The sequence below is a fragment of the Rhinichthys klamathensis genome, unplaced genomic scaffold (genome assembly GCF_029890125.1).
Source record: "Rhinichthys klamathensis goyatoka isolate OS25496 unplaced genomic scaffold, OSU_Roscu_1.1 h1tg000197l_1, whole genome shotgun sequence".
NCBI lineage: Eukaryota > Metazoa > Chordata > Actinopteri > Cypriniformes > Leuciscidae > Rhinichthys > Rhinichthys klamathensis.
The window spans coordinates 1027972-1050978 of record NW_026606723.1 but is presented as its reverse complement, the minus strand read 5'-3'; the positions used below and the strand labels follow the sequence as shown (position 1 = coordinate 1050978).

The 23007-nt window shown below is 37.8% G+C and overlaps 2 protein-coding genes across 4 annotated transcripts in view; one reads left to right on the top strand and one right to left on the bottom strand.

The window, feature by feature from the left end:
- Positions 1-79: 79 nt before the first annotated feature.
- The window catches only part of capn5b (calpain 5b), a 28475-nt gene continuing 5547 nt past the window's right edge, over positions 80-23007 (bottom strand). The window contains exons 2-14 of one of the 3 annotated variants that reach the window (XM_056262974.1): positions 22298-22470; positions 14232-14363; positions 8892-9100; positions 8596-8788; positions 7403-7596; positions 6054-6131; positions 5300-5495; positions 5069-5191; positions 4683-4879; positions 3370-3491; positions 1920-1970; positions 520-656; positions 80-368 (exon numbers count right to left, since the gene is read on the bottom strand). In XM_056262974.1, the coding sequence (XP_056118949.1) occupies positions 186-368; positions 520-656; positions 1920-1970; positions 3370-3491; positions 4683-4879; positions 5069-5191; positions 5300-5495; positions 6054-6131; positions 7403-7596; positions 8596-8788; positions 8892-9100; positions 14232-14363; positions 22298-22462 (1980 nt within the window). In that variant the 5' untranslated portion in view covers positions 22463-22470 and the 3' untranslated portion in view covers positions 80-185. Of the gene's footprint in view, positions 369-508; positions 657-1919; positions 1971-3369; positions 3492-4682; positions 4880-5068; positions 5192-5299; positions 5496-6053; positions 6132-7402; positions 7597-8595; positions 8789-8891; positions 9101-14231; positions 14364-22297; positions 22471-23007 lie in introns of all 3 variants that reach the window. The other 2 variants (XM_056262976.1, XM_056262975.1) reach the window with 2 other exon arrangements.
- On the top strand, positions 10086-10659 carry ompb (olfactory marker protein b). Its single transcript, XM_056262977.1, has one exon. The coding sequence runs from the start codon at positions 10192-10194 to the stop codon at positions 10657-10659; it is 468 nt and encodes a 155-aa protein (XP_056118952.1). The 5' UTR covers positions 10086-10191.

Here is a 23007-nt window from a genome sequence, read left to right as displayed (position 1 = left end):
GTTTGGGACAACATGAAAGTGAATAATGGTTCAGGTTTTTTTGGAGGGGTGGGTGAACTAACCCTTTACAGTAAAAAAAGAGGAGAAATGTATGAGTGCTAAAGGCATTGAGGGTGAATGAAGAAACCAAGCTGAAAGTGTGAAGTGGCGGGATGCATGAGGCTCAGGCTGCATTAAGTTTGTGATCAGATGTTGGTTAAAGTGGTGCAGGTGATCACGCGCACAGTCAGCGTGCCTGGAAGGTTGTTGTCTTGGCGACTACCCTTGTCTTTAAGGTAGACTGTGTGCTGCTCTTGCCGGTCATTAGGGTCAGTAAAGAGGGTCACCTGACCCAGGAAGGTGTCAACAATCACATTCTTATTGTAGATCTGAGTTCGTCAAGGAGCAGTCAGAGGGGTTAAGCAGGAGAAACAGAGAAGAAAAGCAGAAATAAGGTAAGAGGAACAGATCAGGAGATCTGTAGCAGTTGGTGAAAAGGACTGAAGGAGGAAGAGAAGTAATTACATACTTCCAACTCACCTCGATGTGAATGCCTTCCTTTGGCTTTCTGCGGTAGAATATTCCCTTAATATCAAAACTAGGGCAGCGTGTGTCTTTGTGCACGGGGGAGCGAACTTTCTCCCCCTCACAGGTGATGATCACATATGGGTCAGAGGCTAAAAAAATAAAATAAAATAAAAACGTGTAAGCAACACACTTTATATGACAGGATTCAGTACATACAGTTGCTGCCTCTACCACTGACACGCTGCAAAATATTTTCTTAATCAGTATTTTTTCTAGTAAAAAATATATTTACATTTAAAAGTAACTGTTTTCTATTTGAATATATTATAGAATATAATATGTTCCTGTGATACATTTTCTGCATCATTACACATGATCCTTCAGAAATCATTCTAATATGCTGATTTGCTGCTCAAGAAACATTTCTTATTATTATCAATGTTTTTAAATCTTTGATGAATAGAAAGTTCCAAAGAACAGCATTTATTTGAAATAGAAATCTTTTGTAACATTATTAAAAAATCTTAGTGACCCCAAACTTTTGAACGTTAGTGTATATATTGCAAGTCTAGAATACATTTATCTTGTTCTTTGGATGTTTGAGACAAAAATAATGATTAAGAAAATTATTTTTGCAGTGCACCATAAAGAAACAAATACAATGCCATGCATTGAATACAGACAAGTCGAGATTGAAAAATAAATTAAAAAAGCACTTGCTCCGAACCTGAGTTCAGTTCCACCCAGTTCTCCCAGCAGGTCTTTTTTTTAACATTACGGTATGTTTACATCATCACTGTGAATTCCACCTGTTTACGAGTGTAGCTAGGAAACAACTCAGGAAGAGAAAACCCCAGTTTTCTCTTAACAACCAAACACACTGTACTCTGATGTCAAACCAAAGCTTCATTCATTAATCTACGACAAATTTCACAAAAAACTCCACAACCTGTAAATCTTCAGTCACTAACTCCTAAAACACCAAGCCTTCATTGACGCACTGTAATAACTTTGCAAATGTTGTGGAATTCATCTTGTTTTTTGAGGAATATCTTAGCATATTTCGTGATTTGTACACTTTATCATTATACACTTTGGTAAAAAAAAAATCACGAGAACATAAATGTAAATGCAGACCCAGAGTGCTGAGGTGAAAGAAACACTTAAGCAAAAGACAAGCACAGACTGACACTAGAGAATTTAAGATTCTAGAGCACAAAGTCACACTGAAAACATGTTAAAAATTAGTCTTCATTTTGCATGACAAATGTGTCACTTTCACTATTCTGTGCTAGAACTAAAGTAAATGAGATACAGTGTGGCAGATTTAGACACAGAATTGGAATTAATGTTGTAACATGCTCACATTTCTATAAGGGGAAGGAGATGCTAGTGGCTGCTAATATCAGTACCTCCTGTGTAGAAGTCAGAGCGTGTCTTGTGGGAGATCAAGCGGTGCAGCTCTGTGTGCGGTCAAAAGAGATTTCTATGTGTAAAAGCTCCAGACTTATTAAGCAGCACAAAAATCTGAATCTGTAATGGGTTACAGGAATAATTCATCATTTACAGTCTGTACTCAATGATGACAGAAAACATTTTTGGGTGAACTATCCTTTAAAATTGTACATGACTGCAGTTCATGGAGCACTGGTTTCAGGGTCTATGGGGAGAAATCAACTATGCAAATTGTTATTAGTATTATCACATTCAAATGCAAGGGGCATCAATGGAATCCAGAAGCAAGACCTTTTATTAAGAAGAGAAATAATAAATGCAACTTTTATCAAGGTAGATTAATAGTGTTGTTCATCAGCTATTGATATACAATGCCTCTAAAACCCACACTAATGAGGGGCTTTTGCACCGGAGAAACGTTTTCATAGTTCCTATGTCTATTGGCAGAGGTATCCACTTTTTGGCGAAGACACCAAGGACACTAAAGACCGCAGCCGCTAGCATCAGTCGCACAGCTCTTACTGGCCTACGTCTGTTACATTCACCCCCCTAAACCTCACTCCCATCCCGGTCACAGCACCAAATGTAACCGGCCCTACTCGACCTGCTCCGAGCGGGATTCGAACTGGTGTCTCCGGTGTGAGAGATAGTGCTAACAAGGATGCTAAAGACCACAATCGCTAGTGTCAGTCGCTAGCGCGCCTCTTGAACCCAGGGGAGTGAGGTTTACACGCACAGCTCTTACTGGCCTACATCCATTACACTCAGCCCCCTAAACATCACTCCTTCCTGGGTCACAGCACCAAATGTAACCGGCCCTACTCGACCCGCTCCAAGCGGGATTCGAACTGGGGCCTCCGGCTTGGGAGGCGCACGCGCTAACAAGGACACTAAAGACCACAGCCACTAGTGTCACTCGCTGGTGAGCCTCTTGAACCCAGGGGAATGAGGTTTACACGCATGGAAAACAATGACAGGTAATAGTGTTCTTTTCTCAGCCTCGATGATATGTAGCACGGCAACTTGTTGTAGGACATTTCATCTCTTAGCCCTCCTTTTTGCTCTGTCAATCGCATAACTACATCTACATTCCATCTCCGTTATCACGAAACCCACGACACACAACAAAAACACAGCTCCGATCACGGCATCCTCAAATCCTCCAGTCATTTACATCACTTCAGAGTTCCTACTGGCTGTGCAAATGCAACCAGGAAAATGGCCCTAGGGGAAAATTTTGTTTTCGGGGGACCGCCCTGGTGGCTAGCTATAATAATTTAGTTCCTATAACTACCCGGTGCGAAAGCCCGTATATATATATATATATATATATATATATATATATATATATATATATATATATATATATATATATATATATTTGTTATATAGAAATAGTAGGCATACCTCCATTGGCATCTTGGCCCTGCAAGCCGTCGGCACTTAACACATGCACCTGGGTGACCAGCTGAGGGTAGCCGCAAATCCCAGTCCAGCATGTCTGAGGAGGCTCGTCCAGTGTTAATTCTCTGAGGAAACACAAGCAGGAATGATTTGAGCCTTTCTGGCTAGGTACCAGTGTTGTTATTAGGGATGCTACCGAAATTTCGGCTACCAAAAACTTTCGTCCGATTTTCAGTTTCGGGCCGAAATGGTTTTGGAGAGCAGAAATCAGTGAGCGAAACATGTTTAATTAGCGCTTCTCCGATGGAACATTTTGACTGTGTTCAGTGTCTATTTCGCACACACCACGTGGATAAGCTACAACAGTTAAACGTGTGAGCTGTGTGGACACTAGCTGTGGATTGACAATATTCATTTCTTTATTTTAATCGGTAATGAAATGGTTTCTTAAATTGAATATGTGATTCTGTGCTGTTTTCTGTTGAAGCATGAACAAAACTTCACTCAATATTAGCTGGCCGCCTGCCATCCGATAAACACAAGAAGCATAAACATGGGTGAACACCAGAAGCTATGCTGAAAGATACTGTACATTACAAATTACCGAAATTAATCCTGTCTCATGTAATCGCTCAATCAGTTTTTCAACTAGGGAAAGACGTCAAAACAGCTTTACATTTACAGTTGATTTAGTTACATCAAGAAAGCTATTCAATGTCCATAAACTCATTAGTTAGCTAGAAAAAATAACACTAGAGAAGAGCATTTTGCTAAATACTGTATATGCACTGAATTACATATCCATTATATTTTTACTTAAGTTAGTGATGACTTCATTATTTAATGTATGTTTAAATAAATCTGTCTTGAAAACAAATTATTACAGCCATCGTTAATTGTTTATATTTCACCAATAAATTGGAGTAGAAACATAATTCTATTATCAAAATGTTGATATAAATCTGTCTTATGTGCAAATATTTTTTTTTGTTAAACTAAAATCTGAATATTGAATTAACTTCATTTTCCAAAAATTGTAATTAATCAAAAAGTCTAATATTAATACAATTATACAAAAAAAGTAAAATGTAAAAATTTAAAAAGTAACTTTGCATCCTGAATTTTTCCGTTTCGGCCCAGAATTAAAATTTTGCTTTATCACTAAATATAATAGAATATAAATAATAGTAAAATAACACTGCCAGGTACATGTCCACAATTATTATTACATATTTCAACTGAAACTGTACATGAATATGGCAAGGGTTAAACAGGACAATGCAGTGCAGGTTGATTTTCTCAGAAAACTAATTTACTTGCAGTCTGAAGGCACATCAGTGAAGACTCTGAGCAGGAACTCTCCTTGTTGACCAGGGTCAAAGGTTGTGGGGATGATGACGTAACGCCCCTCCTTCAGCTCTTTCCTCAGAAAGACGCAGCGAGAGTTGATGTAGATCGACCCTGCGACCTTCTGCTGAGCTGTGTGCATTCTGTATTTTCTGTTCAACTCCACCTAGTGGTTGGAAAGAGGCTTAATGAAGACAGAAATATTACATGGACAGATAAAATACCATTTTTATTTATTTTTTCATTCTTATAGCATTGGCTTTAGTCTCTTATACAATATGACAGGCAGATGTGAAGGCTTGTAATGTGCTGCAATGTGAAATAAAGATATTTATGTGTGCATGTAATTCTGTACCCTATGGATGTCAAATCCAATGGCCAGGTTTTCGCCTTTGCCCTCCTTGGGAGTAGCTCTGCGTTCCTTTTGCTGCAGGCAGATCAGCACCTCATCTTCCACTTTTCTCACATCAAAAACATACTGTGGGCAGAAACATGCGATATCTTACTCTGATGAAACCCACAAGCTTTAAATGCCTCCAAGACAAGAACAACATTTTACAAGGCACATTCCCACAGGCACACTGACCTGTGGGTTTTGCAGAAAAGTGGCTTTATGGTTAATGCAGCCTCCGGAGCGGTTGCGGAGCGGGTCGTCTCGGTGGATCCAGGAGCCCCTCATCACCTCCTCCTCCCAGGTCTTATGAATGCTCAAGTAAGATGTGTTTATCAGTCGACACAGGATCAGGTCGGTGAAGTAGTGACAGAAATCCTCAAAGTTCATCCTGGTGATGCAGTTTATAGCCAGCAAGGGAAGTGAAGTTTATGATAACTGGATAATTTAGGTGTTTATCAGATGCAGTGCTGTACAACAGTCCTAAACCTGGGATTCTTGAGATTTCTCTAATAAAATCAGATTTTAAAGCAAAAGGGCAATATATTTATATAATAGATTTAGATGAATAAATTCTGTAAAAAATGTGCTTATTGTTAGTATATGATACCTAATGGAGTAATGAATGTTAATGCATTTAACCTTATTGTAAAATATTAAATAATATAATATAATATAATAATAAACACTCAACAATAGTATATTTATAAATAAATTAACATTGATCTACATTAATGCTGTAAAAAATTGTTCACTGTTAGTACATGATACCTAATGAAGTAATGAATGTTAATGAGTTTAACCTTATTGTAAAGTGTTAAATATAATATAATAATATAATATAATAAATATTTTATTATAATAAACAATGGTCTCAACTTTTGGAACCCATCTGATCAGAGACAGTGATCTAGACTGATCTAGAAGGTAAGATCAGAGCAAGCCTCACCAAAACTCTCCATCATCCTGAACAGTGACGCCCAGTTTCTCTCTCTCACTCTTGCTCACTTTCTTCCACTCCTCTGAGCTACAAAACAGACCAGTGATTACTCGGCGTATACCAGACTGTGAGAAATAAACATACACACACGACAGCACTATATACACTGACGACAGCCTGTGTCCATAACCATCAACTAAGATTTTCTAGGATGCTGTGAAAAAAATAGAGCACTTCACCAAGTATGGTATTTCTAATCAAGCCCTGAATAAATAATTCATCAAGCAGAAATATTAAGAAATATTGCTTTCACCTCAATAAGATTCTTCTGGCTAGCCAGTAAATAATTCAGAGGCCAATATAAGCCTGCCTGTAGTAGCACTTGAACAAAGAGTGATGAGAAGGATTGTCAAGATTTTCCTCTCTCCAATTACACAGCCCCATTTTAATAATATGCTCTTCGCTGCAATGGTGGATATTTAGGGTAGGTGTCATCAAACAAGTGACAACACAGTTATTTAAATGAAAGGAGGTGGATGTCTAAACACCCTCAGACCTCTGCGTTTCAATCACAGCCGCTTGCTATTTTATACCAGCCTGCCTTGCTTGATTTCTCAATTTCACACCAGCCAGCGATAAGAATAGAGACTTCAGCTATGTGTTATTTATAACAAAACCATCTCAGGAGGAGGGAGAGAAATGGTTTTCTCTAGTCTCTGAGGATGTATAGCACAACACTGCAAAAAGAGTAGAAAAGGCAAAAAAGACAAATCATTTGTGTATATGCTTGCACTGTTTTTTTTAGGGATTATTTAGAATTGACTGTTGGGAATACGTGTAAGAAGTGTCTGATTACAATGCCACATCGTAAAACAAGTGCTCTGAAACATTGAGCTTTGGCACTCATGTGGGAAATTTGGGTTTGAGTCTGGCTTGCAACTTATCTCCATTATCTCTCAACATTTCTTGTCATAAAAATGGCAATAGAAAAAAAAAGCCATTGTTGATTATTGTTGACACCATACGCCATTAAGTCCCAAACTTTATGTCAGCCTTGACCAACAATATTTACTTGAAGTACCATCTGAGATTTTATGTTAATATTTCAATAATTTTACAATACATTTGCATGTTCTTGGTTCTCTGATGTTGGTTAATCGTCCCATGAAACACAGGTAAACAAATAAAAAAAGTATTTAAAAAAATGTATTAATTCAATAATTAATTAATAAATCAATTATTAGCTTTTCGTAAACTCACAAACCCCCAAGGGTTTCATGAAGCACAGTTTGGGAAACCTGCTATACGATATGTTCTAGATGTTATAAGACCTCCAAACCAGGAGGGGGCAGTCTCACCTGTCACTCCAGGGTCCACTCCACTCCTTCTCGCCCCACGGGTTCCTCATGCGGATCATTTGTAGCTTTTCTGACTTGAAATACGCCAGAAGGCCATGTCCCAGTCGAACCTTGCGAACGTCGGTCACCGCATATGCGTGTCCTTTCACTAACCCACATTCCAGTCTTGCCTCCATGTCCTCTATTGTGGTTGCCTAAACACCGAAGGTCAAATTTCAGTTAGTTTGCTGAACACCTGACATTATGAAGTCTATCTTAAAGCATAATCATCGTTATCCTTGATTAGAATGCAAGCACAATCACTGTGTGTGAATTATCGATTATAAAAACGTGGGCATTATATTTCATGGTACAGTGAAATATAGTGATGTTAATCAGTAGGAGACAAGCCACGCCCATTTATTACAATCCAATGAACAGAGGACTTGCTGTGCAAATGAAGCTGACAATATGTATAGTTGTGTAAGCTCTATGTGACATGAATCAATTGTGTCGACATTATCAAGACTAGGTTGGAAGGACGGACGGAGAGTGACATGGAAGGACTATGTTGCGTATAAAAAGGAGCATTTTACATAAATGCAAACAGCCATTTTCTCCTGCACATTTGAACAAAAGCCCAGAATATAAAGTGAAACTTGATAAAGTTGCTTCTGTTATGAACACCAGACAATCTGCTTAAAATTACAACCCTGTCTGGTACATCAGATAATGCTGTTTAAATTGATTCCTAAATGATGCCTAACACACAATGGAGATCTCTTAGTGGACTCAAGTATTAATAAAAAAATATATATATAAAAAAGCTTTCATCTATGAAGATGAAGTTTCACAGACCATTGGTAAGCAAGTCACACACAATCAGAGATTTATTTGACTTTGAGAAAGTATACTTTTATGAAAGATAGTACATGAGAGCAGAAAAATTATGGATGGCTGGATTAATAGATGGATGAGTGTCTGAATACAAATCTTGACAAACGTGAGACACATGAGACACAATAACATGCACAAAATGTGCTCTGGGCTTCCACAATGTATTAACATGGGAATAAATATAATACTAAGTTTTCATTAAAATTTACACACAAAAAAAATATATATATAAAAAAATATGTATATAAAAATAAAATAAAATAAAATGTAAATATAGTCAGACTTGTGCAGATTATATTGCAAGTTGTATCTCTCACCCTGATAGAGCAGCTGATAAGGCCATCTCGATTATGGACCTTGAGCACTCTTTCAAAGAGCTGGTTTCTGCCGATTTCATCCTGAGCAAACTGGCCCTCCAGAAGGTCCATAGGTTCTGACACGCCACCAGTAAAGTCCACCAGGGCATCGGCCGTGTTCCCACCATCCAAGGCTTCATAGCAACCATAAACTCTTGATTGGTATAGAGAAAGAATTTAACATCACTGTCATCACATTTTAATGTTAATCTCTGTATATATTTTTTCTTAATTTGTCTGCTGCCTGAACTACTTACTTGGCATAGGCTTTTTCCACAAGGGCACTCCAGAACTCGTTGCTATCATTTGAATGGCAGTACACCAGCTGGTTGTCCACTGTGGGGAGACGGTCATCGATCACCACGTCCACCCAATCCCCAAACCGCCAGAAACGGAAGTGGAATATTCCTGCATAAGAGTCTTCCTTCTCTGGATCCCATTCCTGCTCCTTCCAGTCTGGAATAACCTTGAAAGACACGAAAGTGACATGTAGTGCTTACTAGAAGTGGTGACAAATCACAAACCTATTTAGTGTAGTTATTATTATTTATAAACTATTATAGTATTTATTCATATTTTAAATTTGCTTTTATTTTTATATTTACAGTCTTCATTTTAATTTTAGTTTAAGTCTTAGTAAATGTGTTATGTGCTTTTGTCATTTTTATAATTTTTTTTTTTTTTTTCAGTTTAGTTTTAGTGTGCTTTTTCATGTTTTATTTAAACGTCAACTACTGTGAATGTTATTTTTTGTTGACCTAAATATGTTCGCAGACTTAAATCATTTTAATTTTAATCAGAGGGATATGGACTAAAATTAATTAAATATGACATGAAAAAATATTGACTAATTTTAAACTATATTTTCTCTTCATCAAAAGAAAAAATATGACAACAACACCAAAAAACTGTATACAAATGAACACTAAACCAGATGAATTTCCAATATTGTTGCAGTGTAATATTCAATGGATCATTGAGTATCACTTTAAATGTTCATAAATGCAGGTAGATGCAGGTTTTCCTCAATGTTAAAGTCTATTGTGGGTAGGACACCAGGGTGATTTGGAAACTGTATAGCAGAACTACATCTCTTTCACCTCTGGGACAGTACAGAGATTAGATTTCAAGTACACCTCTGTGGTAATTGTTCCAAGAGAAGCAGGTCCATTATCTGGACACTGTGATACTGACTGCAGGTGAAGTGCACAGTCCTGTTAACCTCTAACAGAATCAGCTCCTGTTCCAGGTAAACTTTATGGACACGTGAATGTAAAACAAACACACATGTAGCAAACACAGATGTCTCAAATTCCCTCTTGAACCCGGCATTGCTGTTGCCGAGAGCAACAAACATCTAAACAAAAACTCCCAGTGTGAAATAAGTTGGTTTCAGAGCGCAAAGGCTCATTGTGGCACTTACGGCAGAAGACATCAGCAGAGAGCCGAGGAGGTCACACGGTGGATAACAAGCCTAATTTGGCAAGGCAAGAAAAGAAAAAGAAAAACAAGGAGAAGAAATTTGCAGTCAGGTTTCAAAACATCTTCACTAGGAACATGTCTCTTGAGTTGATGTTCAACCCTGATATACAGCTGACAGAGATCATGAGTCTGCGCGTACAGTCTCTGCAACAGCGGGGACAGAAACGCCAGGACGGAGAGCGTCTACTGAGGCTCAGTGAGCGCGTCTACCGCCTGGACTTCTCCGAACAGGCCCTGCATTTCACCCGCTGGAACATCCGCATGTCCACCCCTGGCCGCCTCAACATCATTGCCACCTCCCAGCTCTGGACGCCCGACCTCACCTATCTCATGACCCGCCAGCTCCTCGAACCGACAGGGCTCTTCTGGAAAAGTGCAGACGACGATCTCATCCAATGCTATGAGGCTGATGCCCAGGAGTTCGGCGAGAGGATAGCCGAGCTGGCCAAAGTCCGTAAGGTGATGTATTTCCTGTTCGCTTTTGAAGACGGCTTGACTCCGGAGAGCATCGACTGCTCCATTGAATTCCAGATCTCCAAGTGAGAGAACCTGAAGGGTACGACAGCTTTATCGGTCTGCTTAACCTAGACCTAGTACTTTAAGTAGTTAGACCATAAAATTATGTTCCTAAAGACCTATAAAGTTATGACAAAGCCATGAACATTTTATGCAATGTGATGAGCTGTATCTGTGTGATTGATTGTTCATGTTTAGTTGTTTTTGTGACTGTGATGAGACTGTAATGAAGTTAACCCACAATAAATCACACTAATAATTCAAGAAAATCTAATTTATTCATGAATAAAAGTAAAACTTGTGCTTTTAGTAGTCGTAGCCATTAATCCATTGAATAATTGATGCAAATGACTTTACTGGGTTATGATGGCAGTGTCCTTGAGCAGTGGTTCTCAATCTTTTTGACTCCATGGTGCCCCAATGTCCGCAACAATATTCGAAAGCCACATGATTCTTCCAGTTGTTCATGATTTTCTGGATAAGGATTAACTTAAGGATAATTTAAAAAAACCAAATAATAATAATTATATATATATATATATATATAAAGTATATTTATAAAATATATACAAATGCCCAAGATTTTATTCATTTAAAAGACTTTTCCAGATTTAGAAATTACACTTTTATAATGAGACAGACTACCTGAGGTTTTTCTAGACTGTGGTAATACTGCTTCTTTAAAGAAAAGTTGAGGGTGTGAATTTAATTTGAGTTGTTTGGTTTACTTCGAATGCTTGTTTTGTCTTGTTTTAAATTATTTTAAGTTATCTTGTGGCCGCCTTGGAAGTTTGCTGAGGCCCCCTGGTTGCGAGCCACTGCCCTTGAGGATGTATCCGTGCTGAGTGCATGTGATTGGGTGGGATAAAAGGTTACTGCAAAGACACAGGGCATAGATAGTATCACACACACACTCTCATTTATCAATGCCCAATCCTGTCAGGAAAACAAATGGCAGGACCGGGGAGAGGAGTCCCATTGGAAAGCCCCATAAGTCATCTCCTTCATGGTGATGTGTTTCTAGGGGAGAGGAAATGTTTCCCCAGGCAGGAGAAAACACCTCGCACACTGGGGAGGATGCAGGGAGACTGAAACTTAACATTTATGACTAATTAACAGCTCAGAAAACGATAGCACTCTTTACCTGTCTACCACCACCAAAGCTACAAACAGAAACTGAGAAACAGTTACAGTAGTACCGGCTGGGACTACAAGGTTAGTGTGTGTGTGTGTGTGTGTGTGTGTGTACATTCATGAAGCCACAGGTGAGCAGATCTCTCCCCTGTTTAACCATCATAGGTAATGGTTTCTAATAGAGCACACAGCTCCTATGGCAGCCTACAACTTACAGCTGCTAATAGAGCTCAAAGAGACCGTTTTACTTACAGCTTAACACACTCAATATATAAGATAACATATAGATATTTTGACAGACAAGGCTTGACATCAACTCCCGCCAAATGCGGCTGTATTTCAGCAGTGGCGTGTAACACACTCATTCCTACTAGCCACATTAGCGAGTTTAATTTTATATGTAATATATCCATTTTTCAATTGTAGTCTTTTAAAAAGGCATCTGAAATAATAAACGTAAAATAAATAAAAGTGCAATGTAGTGTTTTTCTAAACATATCGATACTGAAATATCTGAAACGCTTCCAATACTCATTTTCCGCAGAATAGATACACGATACCAGCAGCGCTTTCTCTGTCTCTCATGATCTCTCCAACTGCAAGTTGACACACAAACCCGCCTCTCCTCACTCACTCCTTTCATTTGCTCCGGATGAATATTGTTGGTGTTACAGGGCTTGAATTTCGGTGCGGGTTTGCACATTTTGCGCATAATTTTACTCAAACCCAAAGTGTGAGCACATAAAGCCACCTCTCAGTACTAAATTGAGTTAATTTACCCTGCTTGTTGTGCTTAAACAGTTATATACACACAAAATAATACCAAAATGCTGGTCTTGGCGAGTATTCACATAAACACAGTTATGTTTTGAATGTTCACAGTTTAAGTGAACGTAAACAGTTGAGAAAGAAAACGTGTGACAGTATAATGGATCAGTGAGCGCATTTTCATGCGCGTTCTTAAGCCGATTATGCTTAATAAACCGAAAACGCACGTGGTCATGCAAACTCGGTATTCTTTTATCGGAGTAAGGTCATAAACGGCTTAAGCTTAAATTGGTTGACACAGGTAGTTTTTTGCCTCTTACTTCGATTTCGCACGACATGTAAACGCATTAACCTGTTTTCTGTCGGCTTATTGAAGTGCGCATGTGTGATGTGTGACAGAAACGCGTTCTTAACGCAGATTTAAACACATCCAGACAGAGCGAGCATTTTGCAGGTAAGGAAGAAGGAAATATATCACAAACGCAGACTCTTTCATGACCCAGAAAATGGTCAAAATGTGCTCTCATCTCATGCAGCAGAAGTAGAAGTGGTTCAGTCAAAACGTTGCATCTGTAACTGCATGAAAAGGTTAATATATGAGCTGTAAGTTTCCCGCTGATGTTGCAAGCTTTATTTAACATCACAACCAACATAACAAATGAAATACTCAGCGTCAGATACGCAAATCATTATGTTTTGGTATCACACAGGGGCATGACCTGATTTATAAATAAAGTCATGTATATGCAGTTTACATGCATTGTCAGGTTACTGGTTTACATGTAAACGGGGAAAACCACTATCCACAGTGGCTGGTGAGCAAAAAAAGTGAATGTCAAGCCCTGCTGACAAAACAAGCAGGTTTTAATCCGTCAATGCAGGTCTAATGGGAGACCTATGCAGGCATGCAGTATAAAAGGAAAAGTGATTCATGCATCATTTTGTACTTGCTGAGCAAAACCTGTTTCTATTGGGAAACCCATTTAGCCACCAATGACATATTATGATATAAATATAATAAATTCTTTACTTCTATACATTATTATATAATTCTATAATTTTTCAAGAATTATAATATATATATATATTATATAAATATATGAATTTTGATTTTGAATCATAAATACAAAAATAAAACGAACAATAAATAATGTATACAAGAATTCATATATTATATAAAATATATAAAAATATAAGATTAAATATTATTAATAATATCAAGTGAAAAGTGAATCAAAAGTCTAAATATCATTATTGCATTTTATTCAAAATCCATAAATTAATTATTCACAATATATTTGTCTATGTAATTTATTTTATTATTAGATTGACTGACATATATATAACTATTATTTACTTATCATATAATCTAACATATTGATTTTATTATTATTATTTAAATGGCCTCCATATTCAAGGATGCTGTCCTTATCTTGCAAATGAATGTTGAGTATTTCCACACAATCTTCTCACAGTTGCACTTCCATACTGAAAACCAATGGACATTAAGACGGACTCCATTTTAAATGCTGTTACTTCATTTAGCTCTGATTCAAGAAATCTCTAGCTTTTACCCAAATATTTTGGTATCTCTGGACTTTTTCCGTCTGCGCGGGAGCAAGGTCGCAGCTTAGAGGGAACATTGCATACAGTAATGTTCATAGTCATACACACGTTTACACACTCCACTAACTTACTTTCTGCCACAGAGACTCTCTGGAAGCCAAGCTGGTGCAGGCCGCCACAAACCAGCAGTTTCCCAGCTGCCCTTGGTGCAGATCATGGGCACTGATCCCATCCACAAACAAGTGAGGATCATCGCACAGCTCCTGATGGAGAAACAGACACAAAGAGAGAGAGAGAGAAATAGGAGTGTGAAATTGGTGAGAAGAAGAAGAAAAAAATCATTGCGTGAATAGCAAACATGCCCCCAGGGTAAAAAAGATATATTTTAAGAAAGACTGCAAAGACCATGGGCCAGATTTACTAAACAGGGCAAATTTGCGTAAGAGCGCAAAACCAAAAAAGCTGGGATGGGATGGGAGAGGAAAGTTCTGCGCATGATCTACTGGCAAATGAAAGAACACAGACACAGCGGGATCATTTCCATAATGACCAACGCAATCTACCAAGAGCAGCGCAAATTAGCTTTTGGTTCAAGACATGCATTTTTTTGGTCGTTAAAGAATGGCGCAAATACCAGTAAATTGACAAGTGCAAACCTTAGCAAATCACCTTGCATGATTCATTTAAATACTCTCCTCCCATAAATTTTGCATCTGAAAGGGAAACTCCTACAAATGCATATGCAATAAGGTCAGCCGCAAAAATAACCTTGTCCACGCCTTTTTAGCGCAAATTTTTCACTGTGTCTTTAGTAAATCCTGTTTTTATCACCAAAAGAGGGTTTGCGCTGGAGCAAGCTGTTATTAAATCTGGCCCCTTGTCTAAAAAATATAGTTTATTTTGCTTCATTTTGATTAATGAAAAGAAGTGAAAACACAAAAAGTACTTGAAAAAGACAGAAGCAGGGCACAGGCTCTTTAATTAATTTAATAATAGTTATGAATGTAGATGAAGTAGTGCAGCGCTGAAAGCTGTTATAAATCAAATGACTTTTGCTCTGACAGCATCCAGCACACCTCTGCACCGGCCTCGTCACAACCACACATAGCCCAGAAACAACGGGGAAGAAGGAGTGAGATTTGTAGTGACCTAAAAGTCTTTACTTTTGGGTCCCTTTAAACAGCTGACATACACTGGGCACAGTGACAGCTGCAGAGGGGAATGTAGCAACTCACAGGCTATAGCTCATTCTGCCTCCGTGTTAAAGATCTCTCAGAGGAGCCGCCACAAATGAGCCCTGGTAAAAGACTAAATGCTTTAATAAGCACCTAACAAACCTGTAATACCTTTTAAAAGCTGATTCTTCAGACAGACGGATAGATAGATAGATAGATAGATAGATAGATAGATAGATAGATAGATAGATAGATAGAAATAAATAAATACAGACAGAGAGATTCAATGGCTCATTCATATAGAAAGCCATTTTTAGCAGTTTGAACTAATAGAATGAATAAATGAATGAATAAAAAAAACACTGTTCCAGTGTTTTTTTTCCCAGTTGTCATGTCTTATCTCGCCTAAGAAGCCAGGATTCCCTAAAAATCCATATGAGCAAGACACCTCTCCTGGTTCGTTTTTCCTCTGGAGGTATAAAATACATGTTCTCACAGTCCAAGTTCTCACTTTCACAACACTCATTTGTCTTTCATATTGTGCTATCCGAAATCATTTCCACAGCTCAGCAGGCGAGGACTCTCCTCGCTATCCGGCCGGCACACATCCAGCCCAGCACTCACACCAGCAACATTTCATTCTTTCAGCACTGGGCTTCTCTCACCTCCTCAACAACTCCTGCAAACTACTAGAGATGAGACATGTCATCATGCCCCCATGGTGTGTGAGAACGAAGTGCAATGATGTCAAATTGATGAGGCAAAACACATACACACTGCACACGCCAGACACACTTCTCCATTTCAGAGCCAAGAAACCCAGACGCGCGACACAGAATCTCTGTTTTTGTTTGTGGCCTGCATATAAAGCTTGATACACTCACAGTGCATGACTGATTTTCCATCAGACCCTCTGATATTACCACTCTGTCAGTCATTACAGAATGTTATTCAGTCAAAGCTTGATTCAAACAGACAGGAATACAAATTCGGTTTGGTGCGGCGAGTTGGTTCAAGCCGCTGTCGTCCCTCTAAAAGCAATGCTAGGTCATTTTGAGTTTCATTGATCTGAATAAATATCAATCCATCATAACGTGATTAATTGCTGCCTTCTCATTTCTGACAGTTCTTTGGATGAAGCAATGAATCTAACAAATCTATTACAAACCTTCAAAAGGGCTCTGACTTCAGATTAATCAATAAAACACTTGTCTAATATACGTCAGTTGAGTGTGCGTTTGAGCGGAGAAAAAAAACACATGAAAAAAGAGACATAGCTAAGCAAAAACCATCAAGAAAAGGTATTTTACAGATCTAAATCAAATGAGCTGCCTTGCTGTCTACTCTCTACAAACACAGCTATCTAAGGCTGAATCCAAACTGAAATAGTTTACAAATAGCATTGTTTACATAGGCAGTGAATACAGCTCTGTTCACTCTGGCATTAGCATGTTGCTAAGCTAATCCCATCATAGGCTACATAAATGGTAATTAAATCATGCTAACTGCTTTCATCTATTTTTTCAGTATTTAATGATTTTTTGCCCTCAACATTTTACATCCATTTTGGTTGGGACAGACATTTTCACCAAGCTCATCCATACATTAACAATGTTCATTTGTCCAAAAATCTTTGAAGGCAATATAATGATGCTGACTACAATGTTGTTATTGTTAACTAATACTAAAACTATTAAAAACGTTTTCAGCAATTCAAATAAAGCTGAAATAAAATAAAATAGAAATCTTTGATGAAAAACCTAAAGTTAAAAACTTGCATTGTTGCATTGGCAACAAACTAAAATAAAGTTGACATACTAAAACAGAAATGAAAATGCATTAAAGCTAAATATAAATATAAAAAAAATATATATATAAAAAAAAAATCCCTGCTGAAAAAACTTCCTCAAACAGCCTATGATGGTCTGAGCCCAAGGGGGTAATCCATCGACCGGATGTTGAAGCCCGCCGGGTGCCGCCATGTTGTAGCAGAACTTCACTTGCGTTAGCATTTCCATTGAATCCCATTCATTTTGGCGTCACTTTGACAGCGAATAACTTTACATCTGAGGCGTTTAAAGACTCCATTTGTCCATTATTTATTTCTAAAGAAACACGACAATGTATAAATGGCTCCATTACCTTCTATGTTACATTATGGCCCCGTAGAAACAGATTTAGTAAAAATAAGCTAACGATTGCGTCATAACCACTCGACTCTCTGTCGCGCTGTACAGAAATTACCGTACAGACAGGAGGAGAAGCTCGCAGGCAATCGGGGGGACGTCCCGTCAAGGGAGAAGCCCATAGATAATGAGTCCATAAAAGCAACGGAATACTTACTCCTGCTCACTCACGCCAAAGAACTCTTTGCTCAAGTTCCCCGTCTCTGCAAGATTAACGTTGGCAATTTTCACGCACAGCTACTAGAAGATTCACGTCTGTCAGACAGGTTGCTCACGTCATCAAGCTTAGTTTGAGTCGGTTTGAGTCTGCGCGTCAGGAACGGAAGTGCTCAAAAATCGCTAAAAATGGGCTTCAACTGTCTCAACTGAGTTCCAATGAGATGGCTCTGTCCATTTCTTATACTGTCTATGTCTGAGCCTCATCAGGCTGGTCTGTTGGCTGTTTTTTTTTTTTTGGCCTTATGATGCCTTAAAATGTTTTTTTGTTTTTTACAACAGGCAGCTCACTATAGGTTACCTCCAGTCAGGCTAACCTATAGAAAACCTTAATAGGCCCCTGTTGCCTGTTGCACTAGTGTGCAATACATCAATCTTTATTTGACGAGCATTTAGTCTTTTCAGTTTTTTGCGATTACCTTCACAGCTAAAAAGCCTGAAAATGGACATAGTATCTAAAAATCCTTCACAAGTCCATTGTCTCCCCTGTTCACTCATGGAACAAAGGACCCTGAGACAAAGACACTGACAGAGAGAAAGAAAAGATATTGTTTGTGTGTGAATGCTCTCTTCAGAGGAGGTTTTTCAGTGTTGTGGGTGGAGTATTGAGTGTGTGTGTGTGTGTGTGTGTGTGTGTGTGTGTGTTAAGAGGATGGGTGAGCTGACTGATTCGAGTGCAAGGTCATTTGAGTTATAGCTCGCCTTACGAAAAAGAAGTTTATTCAAGTGTGCTATTAGTATACTTCTTTTAAACTAAAAATAAGAAAGTATACTTTCAGTCTACTTTTTATGTACTTCTCAGAAATATACTTCAAGTTGCACTTAAGTATACTTGCAGTATAAAACTACTAAACTAATATTTTACTGAGAGTACACTAAAAGAGCAAAAAGAATATATAATTAGTAAACTATAAGTATGATGTTAAGTTCACTTAAAGAAAACTTGTAGTATAAAACTACTAAACTAGTAGTTTACTGAGAGTATACTTCAAAGTGTACTTTCATAAACTAAAAATTTGCTACAAGTATTAAAATAGTAAACTACTAGTATACCCATAAGTTCACTTGATGTATAAATAAGAAACGTAATTATGAAGTAGTTGTGCACTTAAAGTTTACTAATGTTACACTTATAGTACACGTAAACATATACTTTTATATACTAAAAGTGGGCCAATTTAGTCCCAAGCGGTATTAAAATAGTACACTTACAAGTTTACTAGTACATATTGACATTAGTATACTTACTACTACATAATTATACTTAAAAATATACTTGAACATTACTTAAGTATACTTCATAAAATGAACTATTTTTCGTAAGGGTCAGCACTCCAGCCTCTGCGAACACACACACACTTTTAAATCACAGATCAAAATGGCATCCAAGGGGCAACCCTCTCCTGCGGCTTGGAATTTCATGTGTGTGTCCGCTTATTTCGCATTATTTCATGTATTGAGAGTTCACACACTAATATGAGTCATACTGACTCTTGTCTTGGCCAGCTTTGAAAGAGAAGACAAATCGGACAGCCAGAACAATCACAGAATCAATGAACACAAACTCCCGACACCAGTGAGCCCACAGTTTGGATAAATGACCGTCTATCACCCATTCCACTGGCTTCAACTCATAAAACACAGTTTTTCTTCTCTTTGGAGAGTGGAGGTGGCCTGAAATGGCAGGAGAGGAGGCAGAAAAGGAAGCGGGTGGGAGGGAGGAATGGTAAGTGGTTAAAAAAGCGTGTTCAAGGACCCAAGGGGGGAAAGACAGTGAAATATGAAGCAGCTGCGGTGAACTGCATTAAAGCTCCTAATGGCGTTTACTCATTCAGAGTGATTTGTGGCAATGTCTTCAATCACGTCAAACATGCAGTAAGGAGCATTTCATTTTTACAGTTCAGGGACAACAAACAACATGTCAACGTGTGAAATCATTAGGCTCCTCCTTGATGTTGAGTGATTTAAAGTCAACAAGGAATTAAAATTGCCACCATTTACTTTATTAATACATGTTCTTTGCCTTATTGAGGATGGTTTATCCACATGTTATTCTAAAGAAAAGTAATGTTTTTTTTTGTAATCTTTTATAAAAATTTAACAACTTTCTCTGTGAAGCATAATAGCTATTAGTTTAGCCAAGTAGCTGAGCAGTCTTTCTACCATTCAGAATTGTAGGGTCAGTATGATTATTGATGCTGTAATAATGCTGTTCTTTTGAACTTTCTATTAATCAAAGAATGCATCACGGTTTCCACAAAACTATTAAGCAGCACAACTGTTTTCAACATTGATAATAATAAGAAATGTTTCTTGAGCAGCAAATCTGCATATTAGAATGATTTCTAAAGGATCATGTGACACTGAAGACTAGAGTAATGATGCTGAAAATTCAGCTTTGCCATCACAGGAATAAATTTTAACATATACATATAAACATATAAAAATAGAAAACAGTTCTTTTAAATTGTAAAACTATTTTACAATATTAGTAATTTTACTTTATTTTTGATCAAATAAATGCAGCTTTGGTGAGCTTATAAGGATTCTTCCAAAACATCAAAACATTTTACAAACCCCAAACTTTTGAACGTTAGTGTAGTTAAAGTATAGCTTGAGAGTGCATGTGTAGCAAGACAAACATACAGTAACTTGACAGAACCGTAATAAACCATAAAAAAAGTACATCAAATCTCAAAATTCCAAAATATTCCCCACAGTTCCGTTAGCATAAAAAAAAAGATGAAGCAGGAATCCAGATGCAAAAAAAGTCTGATTATGATTAGTCAGTCTCTAAGGTCTTATGTATCACTACAACACAATGAATGTTATATTTGCACTGTCTGCACTTGATTCCTGTATTCCCATATTCCCTGCTGCTGCTCCTGTGGTCATTAAGAGGGTGAAGATTTTAGCTGTTAAACGTTGAATTGCGGTACAGACAGAACAGATCGTAGTGTTGACTTCAATAACCTGTATTAATGGCCACAGGAGCTGCTGTGGTGCAATTCAGACGCCCCTTCACTGGAAGTGTGAATGAGATTCTGGGTCGGGCATCGTTCCAGGAGTGAGTGAGTGAGTGAGAGAAAGAGATAATTGACTTGGACAGGCTTGACACTTAGTATGCCCCTGGGCAAGACAGGCGGGGGGAGTATCACATTCCTAGCATCTCTGGGATTCGAAATGTTACAGATAGTTTTTTAGGAAGCTGCAATGTATCATTAACTCAGTAATGAAGCACAGGAAAACCATCATGATGCTTCAAGAAGCCTGTTGATGGCTGTTTCCCCACAGCCATTGAGGTTTTACAGATCTAATGTGTCCTTGTGGACTAACATTGACACTGTATGGTCAAAAACAACCCTGTGTAACAATTCTCAGAAAAAACAAAGCCCAAAACAAAACAAAAACTGTAATTTAGTTTTGGAATTTCTGTGTCATCCGGTGATGGATGGACAGACCTCCATTATGGATGAATGCCTCAGGCTGACCTTTCCTTTTGCCTTGGCTTGACTAACACAGATTATTAATTATACTTATGATGAATCACGAACGATATGTTACTGATCAACATATATATTGCTCGATAACAAGCAGAATCCTATTTTTGCATCTTGCTGAGCGTATAGATTATAAGAAAAAAGAAAGATAGCATGCATATATTTTTGCAACTGTGAACACTAAAGCACATAAACTACATTTAATGAAATGCATTCATTATTTAAGCATGTATAAGTCATTTAAGCAGTATTAGCAAGTGGTTACAAACTTGTTTTGTCTTACACTATTATTCAAGGTGGGGGTCAGTATTAGATTGTTTCATGTTTTTGAAAGAATTCTCTTTAATTTACCATGGCTGCATTTATTTGATCAAAAATATAGTAAAAACAGTAATATTTTGAAATATAACTGGTTTCTATGTTTATATATTTAAAAAAGTAATTTATTGCTATGATGGCAAAGCTGCATTTTCAGCATCATTACTCCAGTCTTGAGTGCCCCATGATCCTTCAGAAATCATTCTAATATGCTCAAGAAACATTTCATATCATCAATGTTCAAAACAGCTGAGCTGCTTAATATTTTGGTTGAAATCGTGATATGTGATATATCATCAATATTCTTTGATGACTAGAACGTTTAAAAGAACAGCATTTGAAATAGAAAAATGTTTTTAACATTATAAATGTCTTTTATGTCACTTTTGATTAATTGAATGCATCCTTGCTCAATAAAAGTATTCATATATATATAAACATATTTATAGTTGTAAACTCCCAAGCTCAACCGGTAAGGTCATTTTGACTCATTTTATAGGTTTTATAATTCCTGTAGCTGAAACAGCAGACTAGCACAAGCTGAGCAAAACGTATACGGTAGAATTATGCATAAATAATGTAAATGGATTTACTTTAAAAGGAATTGAATGTGTTAATTTTTAAGGTTCTGTTTTAAAGGTTTAATAAAGCTAAATCAATATCTTTCCAACCTGGAATCTGCTTAAGAGCCTCTTGGGAACCTGGGAATCACAAGCAATGCAGGCCTCCTGTTTGTCTCATTCACATTGCTATCTGCTAAATGAATAATTGCCAATGTAAATGGTGAGTTCTAAGCACTGACCGCGGGTCTTTTCCAGTGCACACGGCCAATCCTGTTACCCAGGTAGAAGAGCGAGTCGTCCACGGACGGAAACAGTGGGTCCTCAAACAGCGCTCCACTCTGTAGACACTGCCTCTTGAGGGTGGAGTAATGCTGCCCCTCAAAGGCCTTCACAGACGAGAACATCTTTCAGCCTACAGAGGGACAACACAAACAGAGAGAGAGAGAGAGAGAGAGAGAGAGAGAGAGAGAGAGAGAGAGAGAGAGAGAGAGAGAGAGAGAGAGAGAAATGCCAATGTAAGACAGATGCAGTACAGAAACAGTACAAGGTGCTCTTGCTGCTGTAAAGATCTCATCACCTTCTTTTTCAGGAACATTATGTGCATATTATAATTGCATGCATGACTTTCTAGCTTGGTGTCTGTTCATATTGCTCACAAAAACAAGTAGACTGTATTCTCCAGTTCTATAATTATTGGGTGGCTTTATGCACTTTCTGGAAGTATGGAAGAACTGGTTTTAGTAGGTTGAAACGTCTGACAGGTTAGCAGCATCAAATCTTTTGTTTGAGGCACTTGAGCTAACTAGATATTTACAGGCACAAATGTATATTCCGTTTAGTTTTTTTGAAGTTGACCATCATGTCATTATTTGAATTCATTTTTCCATATTGATCTAATATTAAGTTTCATATACACTACTGTTCTAAAGTTTGGGGTCAGTATGAGATT